Genomic DNA, 20,749 nt, shown 5'->3' with positions numbered 1-20,749 from the left:
CTTGCACTAGTCCATAGATGGATCGCTGGAGTTTGCATATTTTGTTAGCACCTTTAGGATTGACAAAACCTTCGGGTTGCATCATATACAACTCTTCTTTAATAAATCCATTAAGGAATGCAGTTTTGTTTATCCATTTGCCAGATTTCATAAAATGCGGCAATTGCTAACATGATTCGGACAGACTTAAGCATAGACACGAGTGAGAAACTCTCATCGTAGTCAACACCTTGAACTTGTCGAAAACCTTTTGCGACAATTCTAGCTTTGTAGATAGTAACACTACTATCAGCGTCCGTCTTCCTCTTGAAGATCCATTTAATCTCAGTGGCTCGCCGATCATTGGGCAAGTCAATCAAAGTCCATACTTTGTTCTCATACATGGATCTCATCTCAGATTTCATGGCCTCAAGCTATTTTGCGGAATCTGGGCTCATCATCGCTTCCTCATAGTTCGTAGGTTCGTCATGGTCAAGTAACATGACCTCCAGAACAGGATTACCGTACCACTCTGGTGCGGATCTCACTCTGGTTTACCTACGAGGTTCGGTAGTAACTTGATCTGAAGTTACATGATCATCATCATTAGCTTCCTCACTAATTGGTGTAGTAGTCATAGGAACAGATTTCTGTGATGAACTACTTTCCAATAAGGGAGCAGGTACATTTACCTCATCAAGTTCTACTTTCCTCCCACTCACTTCTTTCGAGAGAAACTCCTTCTCTAGAAAGGATCCATTCTTGGCAACGAATATCTTGCTTTCGGATATGTGATAGAAGGTGTACCCAACTGTCTCCTTTGGGTATCCTATGAAGACACATTTCTCCGATTTGGGTTTGATACCCAACTGTCTCCTTTGGGTATCCTATGAAGACACATTTCTCCGATTTGGGTTTGAGCTTATCAGGATGAAACTTTTTCTTATAAGCATCGCAACCCCAAACTTTAAGAAACGACAACTTTGGTTTCTTGCCAAACCACAGTTCATACGGTGTCGTCTCAACGGATTTAGATGGTGCCCTTTTTTACGTGAATGCAGCTGTCTCTAATGCATAACCCCAAAACTATAGTGGTAAATCAGTAAGAAACATCATAGATTGCACTATATCCAATAAAGTATGGTTATGACGTTCGGACACACCATTATGCAGTGGTGTTCCAGGTGGCACGAATTTGTGAAACTATTCCATATTGTTTTAATTGAAGACCAAACTCGTAACTCAAATATTTGTCTCCGCGATCAGATCGTAGAAACTTTATTTTCTTGTCATGATGATTTTCCACTTCACTCTGAAATTCTTTGAACTGTTCAAATGTTTCAGACTTATGTTTCATCAAGTAGATATACCCATATCTGCTCAAATCATCTGTGAAAATCAGAAAATAACGATACCCGCCGTGAGCCTCAACACTCATCGGATCGCATACATCAGTATGTATTATTTCCAATAAGTCAGTTGCTCGCTCCATTGTTCCGGAGAACGGAGTCTTAGTCATCTTGCCCATAAGGCATGGTTTGCAAGCATCAGGTGATTCATAATCAAGTGATTCCAAAATCCCATCAGCATGGAGTTTCTTCATGCGGTTTACACCAATATGACCTAAACGGCAGTGCCACAAATAAGTTGCACTATCATTATTAACTTTGCATCTTTTGGCTTCAATATTATGAATATGTGTATCACTACGATCGAGATCCAACGAACTATTTTCATTGGGTGTATGACCATCGAATGTTTTATTCATGCAAACAGAACAACAATTATTCTCTGACTTTAATGAATAACCGTATTGCAATAAATATGATCAAATCATATTCATGCTCAACGCAAACACCAAATAACACTTATTTAGGTTCAACACTAATCCCGAAAGTATAGGGAGTGTGCGATGATGATCATATCAATCTTGGAACCACTTCCAACTCACATCGTCACTTCACCCTTAACTAGTCTCTGTTTATTTTGCAACTCCCGTTTCGAGTTACTACTCTTAGCAACTAAACCAGTATCAAATACCGAGGGGTTGCTATAAACACTAGTAAAGTACACATGAATAACATGTATATCAAATATACCTTTGTTTACTTTGCCATCCTTTCTTATCCGCCAATTACTTGGGGTAGTTCCGCTTCCAGTGACCAGTCCCTTTGCAGTAGAAGCACTTAGTCTCAGGCTTAGGTCCAAACTTGGGCTTCTTCACTTGAGCAGCAACTTGCTTGTCGTTCTTCTTGAAGTTCCCCTTCTTCCCTCTGCCCTTTTCTTGAAACAAGTGGTCTTGTCAACCATCAACACTTGATGCTTTTCTTGATTTCTACCTTCGTCGATTTTAGCATCACGAAGAGCTTGGGAATCGTTTCCGTTATCCCTTGCATATTATAGTTCATCACGAAGTTCTACTAACTTGGTGATGGTGACTAGAGAATTCTGTCAATCACTATCTTATCTGGAAGATTAACTCCCACTTGATTCAAGCGATTGTAGTACCCAGACAATCTGAGCACATGCTCATTGCTTGAGCTATTCTCCTCCATCTTTTAGCTATAGAACTTGTTGGAGACTTCATATCTCTCAACTCGGGTATTTGCTTGAAATATTAACTTCAACTCCTAGAACATCTCATATGGTCCATGACGTTCAAAACGTCTTTGAAGTCCCGATTCTAAGCCATTAAGCATGGTGCACTAAACTATCAAGTAGTCATCATATTGAGCTAGCCAAACGTTCATAACGTTTGCATCTGCTCCTGCAATAGGTATGTCACCTAGCGGTGCATCAAGGACATAATTCTTCTGTGCAGCAATGAGGATAAACCTCAGATCACGGATCCAATCCGCATCATTGCTACTAACATCTTTCAACTTAGTTTTCTCTAGGAACATATCAAAAATAAAACAGGGAGCTAAACGCGAGCTATTGATCTACAACATAGATATGCTAATACTACCAGGACTAAGTTCATGATAAATTAAAGTTCAGTTAATCAAATTACTTAAGAACTCCCACTTAGATAGACATCCCTCTAATCTTCTAAGTGATCACGTGATCCATATCAACTAAACCATGTTCGATCATCATGTGAGATGGAGTAGTTTCACTGGTGAACATCACTATGTTGATCATATCTACTATATGATTCACGCTCGACCTTTCGGTCTCAGTGTTCCGAGGCCATATCTGCAAATGCTAGGCTCGTCAAGTTTAACCTGAGTATTCTGCATGTGCAAAAACTGGCTTGCACCCGTTGTAGATGGACCTAGAGCTTATCACACCCGATCATCACGTGGTGTCTGGGCACGACGAACTTTGGCAACGGTGCATACTCAGGGAGAACACTTTTATCTTGAAATTTAATAAGGGATCATCTTATAAAGCTACCGTCGAACTAAGCAAAATAAGATGTATAAAAGATAAACATCACATGCAATCAAAATATGTGACATGATATGGCCATCATCATCTTGTGCCTTCGATCTCCATCTCCAAAGCATCGTCATGATTTCCATCGTCATCGGCATGACACTATGATCCCCATCATCTTGATCTATATCAATGTGTCGTCACATGGTCGTCTCGCCAACTATTGCTCTAGCAACTATTGCTATCGCATAGCGATAAAGTAAAGCAATTATTTGGTGCTTGCATCTTATGCAATAAAGAGACAACCATAAGAATTCTGCCAGTTGCCGATAACTTCAACAAAACATGATCATGTTATACAACAACTTATATGTCATCACATCTTGACCATATCACATCACAAGATGCCCTGCAAAAACAAGTTAGACGTCCTCTACTTTGTTGTTGCAAGTTTTACGTGGCTGCTACGGGCTGAGCAAGAACCGTTCTTACCTACGCATCAAAACCACAATGATAGTTTGTCAAGTTGGTGTTGTTTTAACCTTCGCAAGGACCGGGCATAGCCACACTTGGTTCAACTAAAGTTGGAGAAACTGACACCCGTCAGCCACCTGTGTGCAAAGCACGTCGGTAGAACCAGTCTCACGTAAGCGTACGCGTAATGTCGGTCCGGGCCGCTTCATCCAACAATACCGCTGAACCAAAGTGTGACATTCTGGTAAACAGTATGACTTATATCGCCCACAACTCACTTGTGTTCTACTCGTGCATATAACATCTACGCATAAAACCTGGCTCGGATGCCACTGTTGGGGAACGTAGTAATTTCAAAAAATTTCTTACGCACACGCAAGATCACGGTGATGCATAGCAACGAGAGGGGAGAGTGTTGTCCACGTACCCTCGTAGACCGAAAGCGGAAGCGTTAGCACAACGCGGTTGATGTAGTCGTACGTCTTCACGATCCGACCGATCAAGTACCGAACGCACGGCACCTCCGAGTTCAGCACACGTTCAGCCCGATGACGTCCCTCGAACTCTGATCCAGCCGAGTGTTGAGGGAGAGTTTCGTCAGCACGACGGCGTGGTGACGATGATGATGTGCTACCGACGCAGGGCTTCGCCTAAGCACCGCTACAGTACTATCGAGGTGGACTATGGTGGAGGGGGGCACCGCACATGGCTAAAAGATCAAATCAATTGTTGTGTCTCCAAGGGGTGCCCCCCTCCCCGTATATAAAGGAGTGGAGGAGGGGGAGGGCCGGCCCTCTCTATGGCGCGCCCTAGGAGGAGTCCTACTCCCACCGGGAGTAGGATTCCCCCCTTCCAAGTAGTAGGAGTAAGAGTCAAGGAAAGGGGAGAGAGAAGAGAAGGAAGGAGGGGGCGCAGCCCCTCCCCCTAGTCCAATTCGGACTAGGCCTTGGGGGGGGGGGGCAGCCTCTCCTCTCTCTTTCCCCTAAAGCCCAATAAGGCCCATATACTCCCCGGCGAATTCCCGTAACTCTCCGGTACTCCGAAAAATACCTGAATCACTCGAAACCTTTCCGATGTCCGAATATAGTCGTCCAATATATCGACCTTTACGTATCGACCATTTCGAGACTCCTCGTCATGTCCCCGATCTCATCCGGGACTCCGAACTACCTTCGGTACATCAAAACACATAAACTCATAATATAACCGTCATCGAACTTTAAGCGTGCGGACCCTACGGGTTCGAGAATAATGTAGACATGACCGAGACACGTCTCCGGTCAATAACCAATAGCGGAACCGGGATGCTCATATTGGCTCCTACATATTCTACGAAGATCTTTATCGGTCAAACCGCATAACAACATACATTGTTCCCTTTGTCATCGGTATGTTACTTGCCCGAGATTCGATCGTCGGTATCTCAATACCTAGTTCAATCTCGTTACCGGCAAGTCTCTTTACTCGTTCCGTAATACATCATCCCGCAACTAACTCATTAGTTGCAATGCTTGCAAGGCTTAAGTGATGTGCATTACCGAGTGGGCCCAGAGATACCTCTCCGACAATCGGAGTGACAAATCCTAATCTCGAAATACGCCAACCCAACAAGTACCTTTGGAGAAACCTGTAGAGCACCTTTATAATCACCAAGTTACGTTGCGAGGTTTGGTAGCACACAAAGTGTTCCTCCGGTAAACGGGAGTTGCATAATCTCATAGTCATAGGAACATGTATAAGTCATGAAGAAAGCAATAGCAATACACTAAACGATCGAGTGCTAAGCTAACGGAATGGGTCAAGTCAATCACATCATTCTCCTAATGATGTGATCCCGTTAATCAAATGACAACTCATGTCTATGGCTAGGAAACATAACCATGTTTGATCAACGAGCTAGTCAAGTAGGGGCATATTAGTGACACTCTGTTTGTCTATGTATTCACACAAGTATTATGTTTCCGGTTAATACAATTCTAGCATGAATAATAAACATTTATCATGAAATAAGGAAATAAATAATAACTTTATTATTGCCTCTAGGGCATATTTCCTTTAGTTTCAACAAATCAGGAGTCAGTCTCCCTCTTAAAAAAGGACACCTGGTCAATTGTTTCTACAAATGACTATAATTCGTGTGGGCTTGGATGACTAGGGGCAAAGTGTAGCGTACTACCCTTCTAAGATAATTCCGTTTTCCGCCCGGTGTTATTGTATTTTACTGGTTTTGTTTACGTGCTTACGTGTTTCGAGCGAAAAATCGATGATTCAATGGTTGGACCTGCGGTTTACTCGGTCATGCGGGGAGAAGGAGAGTCGGACGGATGATTTTCTCAGAGCATGCAAGGAGAAACGATGGGGGACGAGTGGTTTTTTCCTCTCGCTAAATCGGGTCCATCCAATTACAATTGAACAGCGCGCGATGCGTTTGGGCTCCATGCTAAAAACCTGCCGTTCGTCCATTAGATTTTTCCGAAAATAAATTGTCCATCTGAGTGTTCAACACTTTCTTCTTGTAAAACTGACTCCAAAAAGAGTTTTAATGTAAAAATCCCACGGCAATCCCACGCGAGCTGCAAGGCTGCAACTTCGCTGGCTTCCTTGGCAAACGCTCGAACACCTCAACGGCAAAACCTCTCCGCCGATGCGCGCCCTCCTCTCCGTCCGCCTCCGGCGCCTGCTCTCTCCGCCCCTAAGCGCGAGGCCCTCCTCTTCCTCCTCCTCCGGAACCCACGAGATCCCCACCGTCTACTCCTTCCTCCAGCCCAACATCTTCGCGCCGCGCCCCAGGCCCCAACCGCCGCCGCCGCCGCCGTCACCCCCCGCTCCGGGCCCCGCGCCCAAAACCCTGCCCGTCGCGGACGCCGGCGCGCTCGAAGAAAGCCTGCTCGCCGCCGCCGCCGAGGGCCGCTCGGACGACGCGTGGCTCGTGTTCAAGTCCCTGGCGGCGGCCTCCCTCTCGCCGTCGCCTCCCGCCGCGGCGGCCCTCGTATCCCACCTCGTCGCGGACAACCACCGCCTCGGCCTCAAGCGCGCCTTTGCCGCCGCCGTCTTCCTGCTGGAGAAGAGCCCCCATGCCTCCCCCCTCCCGGAGGCCGCGCTGGAGGCCCTCTTCTCCTCCCTCGCCGCCTCGGGCTCCGCGGCCCCGGCGCTGGCCCTCGCGCGTGCTCTCCTCGGCTGCGGGCGCCGCCTGCCGGCTTTCTCTGCCTGGGGCCTTCCGCTGATAGAGCTCACCCGCGCTGACACGGGCTCCTTTGCGGCCTTCTTGAAGGTGTTTGAAGAGGCCTGCAAGCTCATGGCGGAGGAGAAGTCTCCGTCTGTGGCAGTGGTCATGCGGCCTGATCTCGCTGCCTGCAATGCTGTTCTTGATGGATGCTGCCGCAGGCTCGGCTCAGTCACGGATGCTGAGAAGGTCTTGGAGATTATGCCAGCTGTCGGGGTGTCGCCAGACGTGGAGAGCTTTGGACATCTTGCCTTCTTGTATGCGTGGAGATCTGTTCCAAGCCGGGTCGATGAGCTCGATAAGTTGCTGGAAGCTCTGGGCTTCAGCAAGAAAGGATTTTTCAAGAATTTAGTGAGTGGGTATTTGAAGTCTTGCAGCTTTGAGTCTGTTTCGTCGATCATACTTCGTGCGGTGGAGGAGAGAAGAGTTGGGGATGGCAATCCATTTGATGATGGGTGCTATACCGAGGTCGCACAATGCTTTGTTGACAATGCAAGGATCAGGGAATTGGCTCAGTTGATCTTCCAAGCACAAGAGATTGAGTCGGCACATCAATTGCTGGTAGTTGATGATTCTGTTGGGTTTGGGATTGTCAATGCTTGTGTCGGACTTGGTCTATTGAACAAGGCTCATAACATACTTGATGAAATGACTGCTCAAGGAGCTTCTGTGGGACTAGCTATATACACCCCAATCTTGAAAGCATATTGCAAGGAGCAGAAGACTGCAGAGGCTGCACAGCTTGTGGCGGAGATTAGCGCAGCAGGGCTACAGCTTGATGCTGGCAGTTATGATGCTCTTATTGATGCTTCCATGACAGCCCATGATTTCCAGTCTGCATTTGCACTTTTCAAAGATATGAGGGAGGCGAGGCTACCAGATCTTAGGACAAGCTATCTTACTATAATGACAGGCTTGACGGAGAACAACCGGCCTGAGCTCATGGCATCATTCTTGGACGCAGTGGTTGATGACCCGAGAATAGAGATTGCTACACATGATTGGAACTCTATAATACATGCCTTTTGCAAGGTTGGGAGGTTAGAGGATGCTCGAAGAACATACCGAAGGATGCTATTCCTGTTATATGAACCAAACAATCAGACATACCTCTCACTTATCAATGGGTATCTCTCAGCAGAGAAGTACTTTAATGTGCTCATACTATGGACAGAAGTGAGGAGGAAGGGGGCTGATTTTAACCACGAGTTGATTGATGCCTTTCTGCATGCTTTGGTCAAGGGTGGATTTTTTGATATGGCAATGCAGGTGATTGAGAAGGCACAAGAGTTGAAAATATTTGTAGATAAGTGGAGGCACAAACAAGCCTTCATGGAAACCCACAAGAAGCTAAAAGTGGCGAAGCTGAGAAAGCGCAACTTTAGGAAAATGGAAGCTCTGATCGCGTTCAAGAACTGGGCGGGTCTTAACTCATAACATTTTAACCTATCATGCGATTCCTCGCTAAATTTGTGGCAGTTCAAAGTGGCGAAGCTGAGAAAGCGCAACTTTAGGAAAATGGAAGCTCTGATCATGTTAAAGAACTGAGCTGGTCTTAATTCATAAGATTGCAACCTATCATGTGATTCCTCACTGAATTTGATCACACATGCTTGTGTGAGATGACATTCCAAATAATTTTGAAGCTGTAGCAAGCAGCAAACCTTCAGAGATGAACAAGTGTAGGCGATATGCCAATATGTGATCACTGATAAGTTTGCAACAAGGTTAGGGAAGCTGGTGCATTTTTGTCCTATTATTCTGTTTCTAGGTACAGATATTTTACTTTACTGGCTAACTTGACTTTGTACTACTTCTTTAACTAGCCTGTTAACCTCCAAATCCCATGTAAAATTCTTAAGTTACTGAATAACAAGTTTCTCCTGAAATGCTTCTCATCGAATGCATTACTGCTGCGGATATAAAACTATGATATTTTCTGAAAAGTTTATGTTCGTTCGGTCCGCTGAAAAGTTTTCACTCCTGCTTACTGTTACATGGAAGCGAGCTTTGTTATTTCAAGTCTGTTATTGAGCCTCCTGCCTAAAATAGTTATATAAAGTATGGACTGTGGTGCAATTGAGAACTGGGGTCTCCCTTAGTGCGGAAAACGGGAAAGGTGAAGGCAGGAATAACTACCTGAAATCAGAATTAGTTAAACAACCTGATACTAAAATGGTGATTATTCAAACTTGAAGTTGCCAGAGTTGACAAAACACCACAATATTAAAATTTGAGTTTATTCTAAAACTGAAATGTGAAGCATATACGGGTCAGCAGTAGAACTTGTGAGATTAGGATTTCTCTATAGTACATCTAGCAGGGGAGCTGTATGCCAACTTTGTGTAGTTAAAGGTTCTCAAAACCCTAAAACAGTATCATGCAATGCCAAATCAACAGGAAAAGTGGGGTTTAAAACCAACACCCATCAAATAAAAGGCAAATTAGGTTATAAAATGGCATCCATTTGAACTGTTTAACTCGAAAGAAGGGGCACTCTCCACTATGCCACGTTGAAGCTGTGCTAAGCAAACATTTTGTAGGATTACCTACTGCACTGTTCTGTACTATTCTGATATTGAATAATGAATATCCCCTTAATTGTATGCTTGAGGTCATCACAATTTCTATTGCTTCGCTAATGTTGGATCTTTTAAGGATAATGTTGACTCGGAGCAGTTTCACACGAAATACACCTATAGTACCAGGCACAATTGTAGAAAAGAAGGAATACAGTGCACATAACATAAACGGGTGTTCAAGTTATTAATAAGTCTTCACCTTAGAAGATAACCCTTCCTGACAAGTGAGTGCAATGAGCTTATACATTTCTGTTATTAACACCTAATGTTTAACTTTTGCTTTGTCAAGTAGGACCCAAATCCAAAAATTTACAGAAGAGCTAAAGAGTAAATGTAAGTAAGCACTTTACAGCCATTTGCTAAATCAGTTGCAAAACAACGCTTCATGCCTACAAAAGGACATGATCAACTGCTCCGTGAATGTCAATGAGTTTCCATTATATTCTTCATTGATTAACCCATCTTTCTCTCCCTCAAGCTACCATGCCAAATCTTACATCCATGATCTTTATATACGGATTTGTGAATCTTGTGACAAGGCCAGAACCTATATATACATAAATATGGATGTATATATATATTTCCTGAAAAATCACTTGCTATCCTTTGGGGAGCTGCAGATGTACGAGACTTTGAAGAATACAGAAATGCTGGCAGCTTTATTGGTGGAGTACATGCAAATATTATGTGATACACTTGGTGCCCGCCTTAAAATAGACGGTGACTTGCTTCAGCCCTCCAATTTATTGAACTGGTGGTATATCTTATCTGATGCATGCAATGGTAGTAACAATGTGCTATCGTGCAGGGTTTTCTTTTATGTTGCTATATGAAAACCTAAGCCTTAGTCTGTAGTAACCGAAAGAGAACCATTATGCTGGATCTGTATCATGTTCTTTTGAAAATCCAACACATTCACTGAACTGATGTTTTAACATGTCAATAAGAATTTCATGAACATATTATTAAAACAAGTTTTTATAACAACATCAACAACAACAACAAGAACAACAACAACAACAGGTCTAGTTGTTGAACCATTATTACAACACAAGTTTTTACTATAAGCTGAAAGTTGCAGAGAGTAAAGAAAACCTGACCATACATAGGCCAGGTTCTTTTCTCAATAAAGACAAGTCTAGTTCTTAAACCATTATTACAGGTTCTTTTATTGTAAATAGAAAGTCGCAAGTAGTAAAGTAAATATAACAATATACTCCCTCGGTTCCATAGTAAGTGTCGTGGTTTTAGTTCAAATTTCAACTAAAACCATGACACTTATTATGAAACGGAGGGGGTATATTGCAGTAACGCCAGGAGATCGAAATGCAGTTTGACAGACTTGCACCAGCATCGCTTCTCCCCTTTCTGCCCCTGTGCAAATAACAGGCCGTCATCACCAAATTACCGGGAACTAGATAGGTGAGGACTGAGGACTAGTGGAGTTTAACAGGAACCAGAATTACCTGGGTACATTCTAGATGAGATTGTTGGGGGGCTGCCTCCTATAGAAGATGGGGTGGCTGTTGGTCAGAGTCTTCTTGATGGTAGCAATGTTTTCTGCCATCAGACCGACGGCCGTGGACGCGGACCTAGGATACAGGCCGGTGCCACGAGCGAGCTTGAGCATAATCTGGAACCCCACGGTCACAAGAGTTGCTCCACCCTCGCCGAGGCCAAGGGCAGTGTCCTCGACGGGGAGGAGGTGGAAGCCGGTGGGGTAGAGGGACACCTTGTTGCTCTGCGCTGTGTCGCTAGGGATCATGATCTCGTTCATCAGTTGGATGTTGACTGGGCAGTAGACCATGAACGCGCCCGACACGTCGTAGCCGCTGTTCTGGAGGATCATGATGTTGTCCCTGTTCTCCCCGGTGGGCGGATCCTTCATAAGTATGCATACTCGAGTTAGTCGAGTGAGATGCAAGATTACTGGAGGAGAAAGTGGTGGTTCTTGGAGGAGCTGAAGTTGGATGTGTTTGGTACCTTGAGATGCAGTATGGAGACAACATCATCAATTCCTGCTGCTACGCCTTTGCAAACAGCGACTTCCTCCCTCACCGAATTACCGTTCACCAGCACATCCCACTGTGTGAGTAAAACATAGCATGAGTACATACATGGCTAGCCGCCGAGAGAGGAGAAATGCACATGCCAAACATAACATGGGTGCATACCTTTGGGCGTAACAGGTTGTTCCTGAGCAGATCAAACGTCACCTTGAGCGGCACCGGCAGATGGAACGACGCGCACACCGACACGACGGCGTTGTTGCTGTCGTCGTTGTTCTTCCTGTACGTGATCCTGATGTCGTCTTCCGTGCCGGCGCCACGCAGAATGGTCCATCCGCTCCCAGGGACCGCGGCGATGCCGCTGGCGTAGTCCGCGAGCAGGCCGTCCGCTATCTTCATGAGGGTCTTCCTCCCATTTGTGTTGCCTGAAACAAACGAATAGATAACTTGTTTGTTTCTCAGGATATGTTCAGTTACAGAGTTTCAGGACTGAATATTTGCAGGTTCTAGCTAATCACCGTTCGAGGCGCTTTTGCTGACAATGAAGAGGTCTCTCAGGCGTGCGCTCTGTCGCACGATGCTCGACACCCAGCGCCTAGCTCCGAACATCAGTCCGCTCAAGGTTGGGCGGTAGAGCTCGTGAAGACCAGTATCATTCACTTGGACATGCTCTATGACAGTGACCTGCCAAGAAGGTTTCGGAGCGAAACAAACACTGGGTAAGGTGCCGATATCATACTGGTAGAAATTCATTTTACTACTCAAGTCTTCTTTACCATACCTGGCTGGCGTCGGAATTCAGGCTCCGAACCAGTACTCCTGATGGCATTTTGTGGCATTTGACGGTGCCGTCACCGTTGTCCAAAGACACGTCAACGATGATCACTGTCCCATTTTGCATATCCCTGCAGCACCTCACGAATGTGCATTTCCTAGATGGCACCAGTGGTGATGCGAACACCGTCTCGACGGTCACCTATTGTTTTCAAGCAAACAGGAAAGAAGGCAAACAAACTGTGAGTAACGAGGCAAACTGATTTCTCCTCAGGATATGCTTGTTTTCGTAAGTCATATAATTTTGTAATTTTTTTGGATACTCATGCCAAACATCTCTTGGCTAAAACATATAGAAAGAAAAGCATACATACCAAATGCATAGCCCCATTGTAGCCTGCACTAGTAGGCCACTTGTAAACCTTGGTGGTATTTGCACTGGTCACAAGTCCAGGACAGAAAGATGTGTAGCACTCCTGCAGTCATTGAACAATGGGATCAAATTGTGTGTGTGACTTGAAATATCATCGATGACAAGATTTATAGGCAACTTACAGAATCCATGATATAGTCCACAATCCGTTTGGCGTCCATCATGACCATGTCATCAGCACGAGTAGCCTCGGTCATGAATCCTAGTATTACATTTGCACTGCTTCTTGCGCCAAATGTTTGAGCATAAGCCATATTGTTCAGCACGTCGAAGGAACCACCAGGGACAGGCATCCACAGAGGTCCACCGGCTTCGGACAGAACCACAAACTCGTGCATTGCACTTTGAGCGAGTTCAGCAATCGCATCCATGTCATTCTCTCTTCCAGTGATATTCTCTGTGGATGGGTCAAGTTGAAAAGGACGGCTTGAACTTGGATGCGCTTCAGCACGCAGCTGCGAAAGCTGCCAAACGAAGAATACGACATCAGTGTAAATCGGAAAATTAACTCGAGATGCAGTCTTTGTAAGACTTGGCAACTTGGTGCTACAATAGTTCCACCAAAGTTACTTCAAATATAGGTACGTCTAGCATTGCTTTTTAAGATACTAAAACTGGAAGAGACTCTGCCAAATGTTTCAAAGTTTAGAGAGAGTTGAGCTGATTGAAAATGCTAGAAGGGCTTGTTTATAGGTTTTATTTACCTGTTGCTTCAGTTGCTCATTTTCCTGCCTTAGCGTCTGCACCTCCCCAGAGGGATTCAGTCCTGGTAAAGCAACGCAGGAGGGGCAAAATGAAGTGTTAGCTGCCGATGCAAGCCTCTTGTTTTCCTCCCTCAGCATCTCATTCTGCGCTTTCATCCTGTAGGTCTCTTCTTTTCCAGTCACATGCTGCAATTTGTGTCATGGAACAAGCAGTTAGAACGATTACCACCATAAGCCTTTTGCATGTCAGATCCTACTGTGCTCCATGCAGTAAGTCTGTAGCTAATGATGTGAAGATATGACAATGTACAGTATTGACCAACTGTGGAGATTCCACAAGTCGAAGTGTTTTAGAACAGACCTTCATATGTGTCCTTTTGTTCTGAAACCAAAACTTGACTTGCTGCATCGTAAGACCTGTCGACTCGCTCATCCCCATCCTTTGATTCTCGTCAGGGTGCGCACATATGCCGAAAAACCTGTGCATTCAAGCGAGGAAAATGAAAAAAAATGAGGGCGAGGTGTTAAATTCATTAAACCAAATTCTTTGGTGGGAACCGTACCCTTCAAGCACTTGGGTTTGCTGGGGGGTGAGCCTCTGCAGGCGCCTCTTGGGCTGTGACCCCTCGGCGCCATCTTGTCCATCGGAGTTGCTTTGTGATATGTCCACGGCATCGTCGCGTGCTGGACGGCCCTGTTGTGGCTGTGGCATGCCACATTCAAAATGGCAAAAAAATTACGCTCTGCTGTAAATATCAAATAGCTTGAAAAGTAAATTTGGAAGATGCCAATTAGTATTTCCTGGGGATTTTGTCCTATGTGGGGCCCATCATGCTTTGAATTGCCTTGGAATTTTCAGGTGGCACAGCACCATGAAATATGCTCTACAGTACCGCTAATCTTAACAGAGCAAGTGGGTCCAAGCTCCGGACATACGTGTATACAAACACGTCTTTATGTTTGAAAACATCTGCAACGCATGCATAGTGCATCTAGACTCTAGTATCTACCCACACCCTTTTCATCCTTGCATAAAGGCAAAAACAAAAGAATGAAGTGGACTTTGGCTCGTAGGGAGCACGGTGAACGATGCAAGGAAAACACAAGCAAAGCACGATACTGGACAGGCAAATTAATTGCCCAATTTTTTTGAGGATGAATATTATTGATTTGTTGTTTCTTCAGTACTGCAATATATGGGCAAATAATTGCAAAGGGTGCCGACAAGATACACCCTTATGTTTGGATGTAATTTTTATGTACCGCCTTTTCCATTCCGTGCATGTAGATCACCAGATCTGTAAAGTGTCTCCCATGGAAAAGCTTTTGATTAAGAACTTGTTAGAACAACGAGTGTGCTATGATAACCTTGATGACTGGATCAAGGAATTTACATAATTAGTGAACTGGTTACATGAACGATTCTCAGAAAAAAAAAATCATGAACACGAAGAACCTGGATTAGAATACAAATGCATGTCAAAACAGATGATGGTTATTTGCTGTAATGAGCGGGTTGCACCTCTAGCCAGAAAAACTTCATTCATATTATGTAGATATATGAAAAACATGTCCGAGTTGATGTAAAGTACAATAACAGACAATCCGAGGTAGCACTTCTGCGAAACTAGACGGAGGATTTGCAAGATATATTTCAACATCCCCTAAGAAATTCAAGCCCTCATATTTCGTTAGATAATTTTTCTAAGAACAAGACATGTTACAACTCTTTGGGGTAGCAAGAAAGCATGCAAGAAAACTTTCAACTAGTATTAGAGATGAGGGAAACAATTATACCGCCTTTCTTCTACGCCCACCATGATTGCCAGTCATCTTGGGCTCGAAAGATCGGACGCCCTCACCAAGTTGATCTAGCGACCAAATCAGAATCTATCCACGCCCTATAAATTTCTCTAGTGTCTACTTCACTCGAATGTAGAGCACCGATGTGTTGTTTCCCCTTGTCTGTGCCACCTATATATAGCCATCCATATGGGCCTTACCCCTGGCCTGTGCACTTTTTTTTTGCTCCAGTAGCTATTAACGCCTGTAAAAAAGAGTAGCTAATACAATGCTCCTAAATAAAGCAAATATATGGAAATCTTTTGGTTTAATTTTTGTACAATAAATTAGTGTGCTTATAATTGCACAGCCTTGCATGAGATATAATATGAGGAAAACAATTAATTGTTTCCAAATATACCCCTACCTCATTAAAATACAGGGTGGGGGAGTGGGCAGGGTAAGCAAAAAGGACGAAAATAGCCTTGATGGTTACTACCTCTGGGTTTATTAGTCCCCATCATATTTTGGGTCAAAATTTGACCACGTATTAGACTAGCAAAATGTTGTCATAAAAAATATAATGTCGGATTCATATTTAAATGTAGTTCGCAATGATATATTTTTTCTACGTATAACTTATATCTTATTAGTTAAAATCATGGTCAAAATATGACCCAAACAAGAGGACTAGTAACCAGGACATATGTAGTAGATTTTAGGAGTTCTAAGGATATATTGCACATTAAAGGCACACAAGGCGGGGTACATTCTATTATTTCATGAACATCCATTTGACCTTCAACACATAGATTTGTGAATGGTGAGATGCAATGGTTAACAAAAGCAAACTTTGTAGTCAATAAAAGTAAACTAATGTAGACACACTTATTGAATATAACAATTAGGGAATAATTAGCCAGTCCCACTTCACCCATAGGATAACATCCTTATTTGCAATAGAAGATGGTTTACATAAATCACTTTCCACTATCCTAAACCTCTGGCCCGTGTTTACACTCACGCCTGAGTGGGAAAATCGTGTGCACATGACATGCGAGGTTATAGAAGGAGATTATATGTTCAATCAAAATACCCAAATTGATCAAGCAAAGGAAAAAGGTGATATGCGCGTTATATTGATAATGACACCACATATTTATGTACTTAATTATAACCCTTTGATAATAGAAATTTTGATTGTGGCCTGCTATGGTACACAAATAAACTTGCATTGATAAATCTAGATTTATTGATGATACCATAGTCCTACTTTGTTATAATTTTAATTCAAATTAGCATGGCTATGATATGATAGAGTTGCGCCCGGCCACCATAGCACAACGATATTAGAAAGTTATTGGGGTTGTCCCAGTGTGGGCGCGCCGTCGACGTGCGAGGTCGGTGGGGAGGGGGGATTTGGATGGGGCTAATGTGGGCTACAGAGGGGCCGGGAAGGGGGTGGGGAAGGCTGAGGGGCGAGGTCACTGTGGGGCTTGGACCGGGGGATTCAAACGGGGCTAATGTGGGCCGTAGGGGATGGGCGGGAAGGGTGAGCGGAGGCCGAGGGGTGATTCGGAGGTGGGTCAGTGTGGGGCTTGGGATGGGGCATTCAGACGGGGCTAATGTGGGCCGTGGGGGGTGGGGGCGGGAAGGGGGAGCGGAGGCCGAGGGGTGACTCAGAGGGAGGTCAGTGTGGGGCTTGGGATGGGACATTCAGACGGTGGCAATGTGGGCCGCAGGGGCTGGGGGCGGGAAAGGGGAGCAGAGGCCGAGGGGTGATTCGGAGGGTGGTCTGTGTGGGGCTTGGGATGAGGGATTCGGACGGGGCTAATGTGGGCCACAGGAGAGGGGCAGGAAGGGGGAGTGGAGGCCGAGGGGTGAGTCGGAGGGAGGCCAGTGCGGGGCCTGCGATGGGGGATTCAGAAGAAGCTAATGTGGGGTGCAGAGGAGGGGCCCGGGTGGCCGGGGGAGGGAGGGAGAGTAGGAAGGGCCCGGGGGCTAACAAAGATGCATATGAAAATTTTCTTGCATTTGGGCTAGTCGCTAAGAGTACTATGCAAAGTGCCGTACTAATTGGGTTATAATTTAAGGAAGTCGTAATATTCACATCAATCATGCAATGTCAAATATAGCATGTCACAAATATTTCTGCGAGGTATGCTACAATGACTTTTATTTAGTGCGTGGCTTTGATCGGAAAAGTGCCATCTATTTGGGCTACGCTGTAAAACCAAGCGTGTTGTTTTTTGAAAATTCTATATTGGATCATACTATATATTTACTTATACAAATTTATTGTGAAAAAAATACTTGTACAAACACAGCCGTCATGTGTCATATATATTGACATGCTTAAATGTGGACCGATAAGTCGCGGTGTTTTCTAGGGTTAGTTGCACAATATGATGATTTTGCGGTATTGTATACACTTGTTATATCACAATGATCATTATTATTTTCAATACACATAATCATCTTTGTATTTCATCATTTTGTCAATGGTAAAAAAAAAGTACCAGCATTTACATATTATAGATCAATTGCAATGGTTCAGCCACACAGTTTACATGAAATGTTGATACAACATAGTATTAAGAACAAGCTTAATCAAACCAATGGTACATAATCTGGACAGTAAAAACAAAGGCGTGATTATTCAAACAAGCGAGTAGAGCATGGTCCCGATGATGAGCGCGGCCGTGCCGGCAATGCCTGCCGCCTTGCCGGCCGCGGCGTTCTGCTGGTCGGGGTTCCCCGTGGGCGAGATGTTGATGCCGAAGGGAGGGGGCGGGGATGGCGGCGAGAACTGGCCGCCGTTGTCGGCAGCCGGCGAGGGGGACAGCGCCCCCGCGTGCGTGGAGGTGCCGTTGGTGGCGGCGCGGGGGCCCATGACGACGACGACCAGCTTCTCGCCGCGGTTGCAGTTGTCTTTGTTGCCGCTGATGAAGTAGAAGGGGCCGGAGACGGTGAAGGTGAAGACGGTGTTGCCGTCGGAGAAGGTGTCCACCGGCGAGCCGGTGTCGCAGGCATCGTACGCCTTCTTGTCGACGATGAGCACCGAGTCGCTGCCGGGCTGGTACGTGAACGCTGCATGCATGCACAGACGCGGTTAAAATTCGGTTAGCTTTACTACTGCACAGTGCAAATGGAGAGTGATTAATTAATGCCATGTTGTTACGGCTTCATTAGTTAGTGCTAATCAAGTGGCAGCGGTGGTAATATTGACACAGCCGGGTGTCTAGTTTGGTCATTTGCCGCATGCTCGATGCGGACAAACGAGGCTGCGGCCGGGGAGGCGCCTTCGCCGGTCCACCTTGCCAGTGCGTTCGAGATAGGGAGACCGTCGTCACTTCTATCTTGAAGCCGTAGAGATAGCCGTTACAGGTTGAACAAAAGAAAATATATACAAAATCTTTAAGTAACGCGTGCGGCGCCGAAAGCAAACGCGTTTGTGCAGATACATGCTGATTAATGCTTAATGCAGATATATCTTGCCAGTGAGTTGCATCCGACGCCGAAATATATATGCTGATTAATGCACAGCCTTTGTGCAGATACTGAGATATATCACCAAATATACGCGTGTGGACGGATACCCATGCATTAGTGCAGTGTGCCGTCGATCGGTGCTATGAGTAATGCGCGGTATCCGGGCGAGAGGCGGAGCCCCCGTCCACGGATATGCACGCATTAGTCGATGAGATTAGATTAGGAGTGGTAATAATAGTGGGTGTGACTTGCCTATTGCGTCGCCGACGCGGAAGCGGGTGTGCTCGGCCCACGTGTTGTAAGAGGCGGCGTTGCCGTTGCCCGGCACGCGCCACTCGCCCGTGCCCCCGGCCTTGAACACGAACGCGGACGCGGCGGGCATGCACACGGACATGGCCAGCGCCAGGCACGCCAAAACCTGCTGCACCCGTGCCATCGCGCCGCGGGAAACTCGAGTTTTTCGTTGGTGTGGGTTTGCTGGTGATTGACGAACGATCAAGGCTGTTGTTTCTGCTCGATCGATCGAGACGGTTATATATAATGCGTGCGTGCGGAGTGATTGTGATCGAGCGAATGTTCTTTTCGTGTGCCTTAGAATGACGCAGGCTGTTCTTTTCGTGAAAGTTAGGGGACGTGACCGCCGGGGAGAGGCATATTTCCGCTGGACGTCCATGATGTGAACGAGCTTGAGCTCGCTTTTCGGTTCCCACCTTCTTTTTCTGTTGCCATGAGAGCTTTTGGAAGCTATGCTTGATGCTTCCCTTCCTACGTGCTGTGCAATATTCGTGCCTTGGGAGCTAGTTCACGGCTTCTCCTTCTTTTCTTTCCGACGCAACAAGTTCACGATCACTTTTCTCAGAAAGAAGAGAGGATTCACGCCTTTTCAGGAGAGGTCTGTGCAGTGTGCCTCGACCGACTTAGTTTTCTTTTTGGAACCCTCAGTATCGATCTGACGTTCGATCTACGCCGGCCTTGGAGCCAACAAAAGGTTCGCTACTACCACTTTTTCGATTTATATAAGGCTTGAACGTATTTTTAGGTTGACAAATAGACCAACATAATACAAATTATATATCACAAAAAACATATCATTAGGACATTAAATCGTCTATTTTCTAATGATATAATTTTTAGACTATACAACTCATCTTATGTAGGTTAAATTATAGATCTAATTATAGGTGCAAGCCTTGTAAACCGGAAAAGGAGGTAGTATGAGGGAACTCCCGGAGTGACCTTTTTCGTTCGGTCTGAATCCGCTAGGGTTATATGTGGCGAGACCTCCTTGTTAGAATATACGTAGTATACACTTTGTATAGACAGTGTACGCGCCATATAATCTAGTCACGTAAGAAGTAGGCACGACGATAGCCCACGATCTGTCCTGGTAATGGCATACGATCACTTTGTAAACTGTATATATCCTCAGCCGTAGAGCTAATCGAGCTATGTTGATTCCCATAGTTCTTCTCCTTCTATCATGGTACCAGATACCCCTGACCAGACCAGTCCCTTTGCACCGATCGACGATCCCACTTCCGTCGCTATGGGCGATACCTCTGACTCCCCTCGCTCTCCTGCTGATGGCGGTCCCGACGTTCCTGTCGCCATTGCACCACCACCTGCTCTCCTGCCTGCTGGTGCCGCTGCCCTTACGTCGCCTGTGTCTCCCCTCCCCTTGTTGGTCCTCCAGACGATTGACATCCATTGGCATGTCCCAGTTACCCTTGATCTCCTCGCCGGTAACTACGCGCAGTGGTTGATGTCCTGCAGGTGCACAGGGGTTAGTTGTAGCCTTTTCGATGTAAGAGTATCGATCCCACAGGGAGCACATGAATCAATCTTTGGTCTCTTGAAGGTTTAATAGCTATGTCTGCAAGTTGAAAGAAATCCACAGCAGTAGTGATATGGTGAAA

At 45.3% G+C, this 20,749-nt stretch overlaps 3 protein-coding genes across 4 annotated transcripts; 1 reads left to right on the top strand and 2 right to left on the bottom strand.

Annotated features, from left to right (window-relative positions):
* The first annotated feature begins 6,380 nt into the window (after positions 1-6,380).
* On the top strand, positions 6,381-9,003 carry LOC109749580 (pentatricopeptide repeat-containing protein At1g69290). The gene has a single exon (XM_020308524.4). The coding sequence runs from the start codon at positions 6,479-6,481 to the stop codon at positions 8,492-8,494; it is 2,016 nt and encodes a 671-aa protein (XP_020164113.1). The 5' UTR covers positions 6,381-6,478; the 3' UTR covers positions 8,495-9,003.
* Positions 9,004-10,582: 1,579 nt separating this feature from the next.
* LOC109749586 (homeobox-leucine zipper protein TF1) lies at positions 10,583-15,505 on the bottom strand. Of its 2 annotated transcripts, none has more exons than XM_020308533.4 (12): positions 15,357-15,505; positions 14,123-14,262; positions 13,921-14,038; positions 13,560-13,745; positions 12,978-13,319; positions 12,797-12,898; positions 12,430-12,624; positions 12,167-12,332; positions 11,814-12,073; positions 11,623-11,724; positions 11,106-11,521; positions 10,583-11,013 (listed from the first exon to the last, which is right to left on the bottom strand). In XM_020308533.4, the coding sequence occupies exons 1-11, from the start codon at positions 15,390-15,392 to the stop codon at positions 11,117-11,119; spliced, it is 2,052 nt and encodes a 683-aa protein (XP_020164122.1). In that variant the 5' UTR covers positions 15,393-15,505; the 3' UTR covers positions 10,583-11,013; positions 11,106-11,116. The 2 variants fall into 2 exon arrangements, with proteins under 2 accessions (XP_020164122.1, XP_040260227.1); XM_040404293.3 differs by having other exon boundaries at positions 10,583-11,007.
* A 2,297-nt stretch (positions 15,506-17,802) lies between these two features.
* LOC109749585 (early nodulin-like protein 9) lies at positions 17,803-19,588 on the bottom strand. The gene is made up of 2 exons (XM_020308532.4): positions 19,086-19,588; positions 17,803-18,431 (listed from the first exon to the last, which is right to left on the bottom strand). Exons 1-2 carry the CDS (start codon positions 19,504-19,506, stop codon positions 18,001-18,003), a joined length of 852 nt encoding a protein of 283 aa, XP_020164121.2. The 5' UTR covers positions 19,507-19,588; the 3' UTR covers positions 17,803-18,000.
* Positions 19,589-20,749: the final 1,161 nt, after the last annotated feature.

This window comes from Aegilops tauschii, chromosome 3 (genome assembly GCF_002575655.3).
Source record: "Aegilops tauschii subsp. strangulata cultivar AL8/78 chromosome 3, Aet v6.0, whole genome shotgun sequence".
NCBI lineage: Eukaryota > Viridiplantae > Streptophyta > Magnoliopsida > Poales > Poaceae > Aegilops > Aegilops tauschii.
This window is presented reverse-complemented; position numbering and strand designations above follow the sequence as displayed.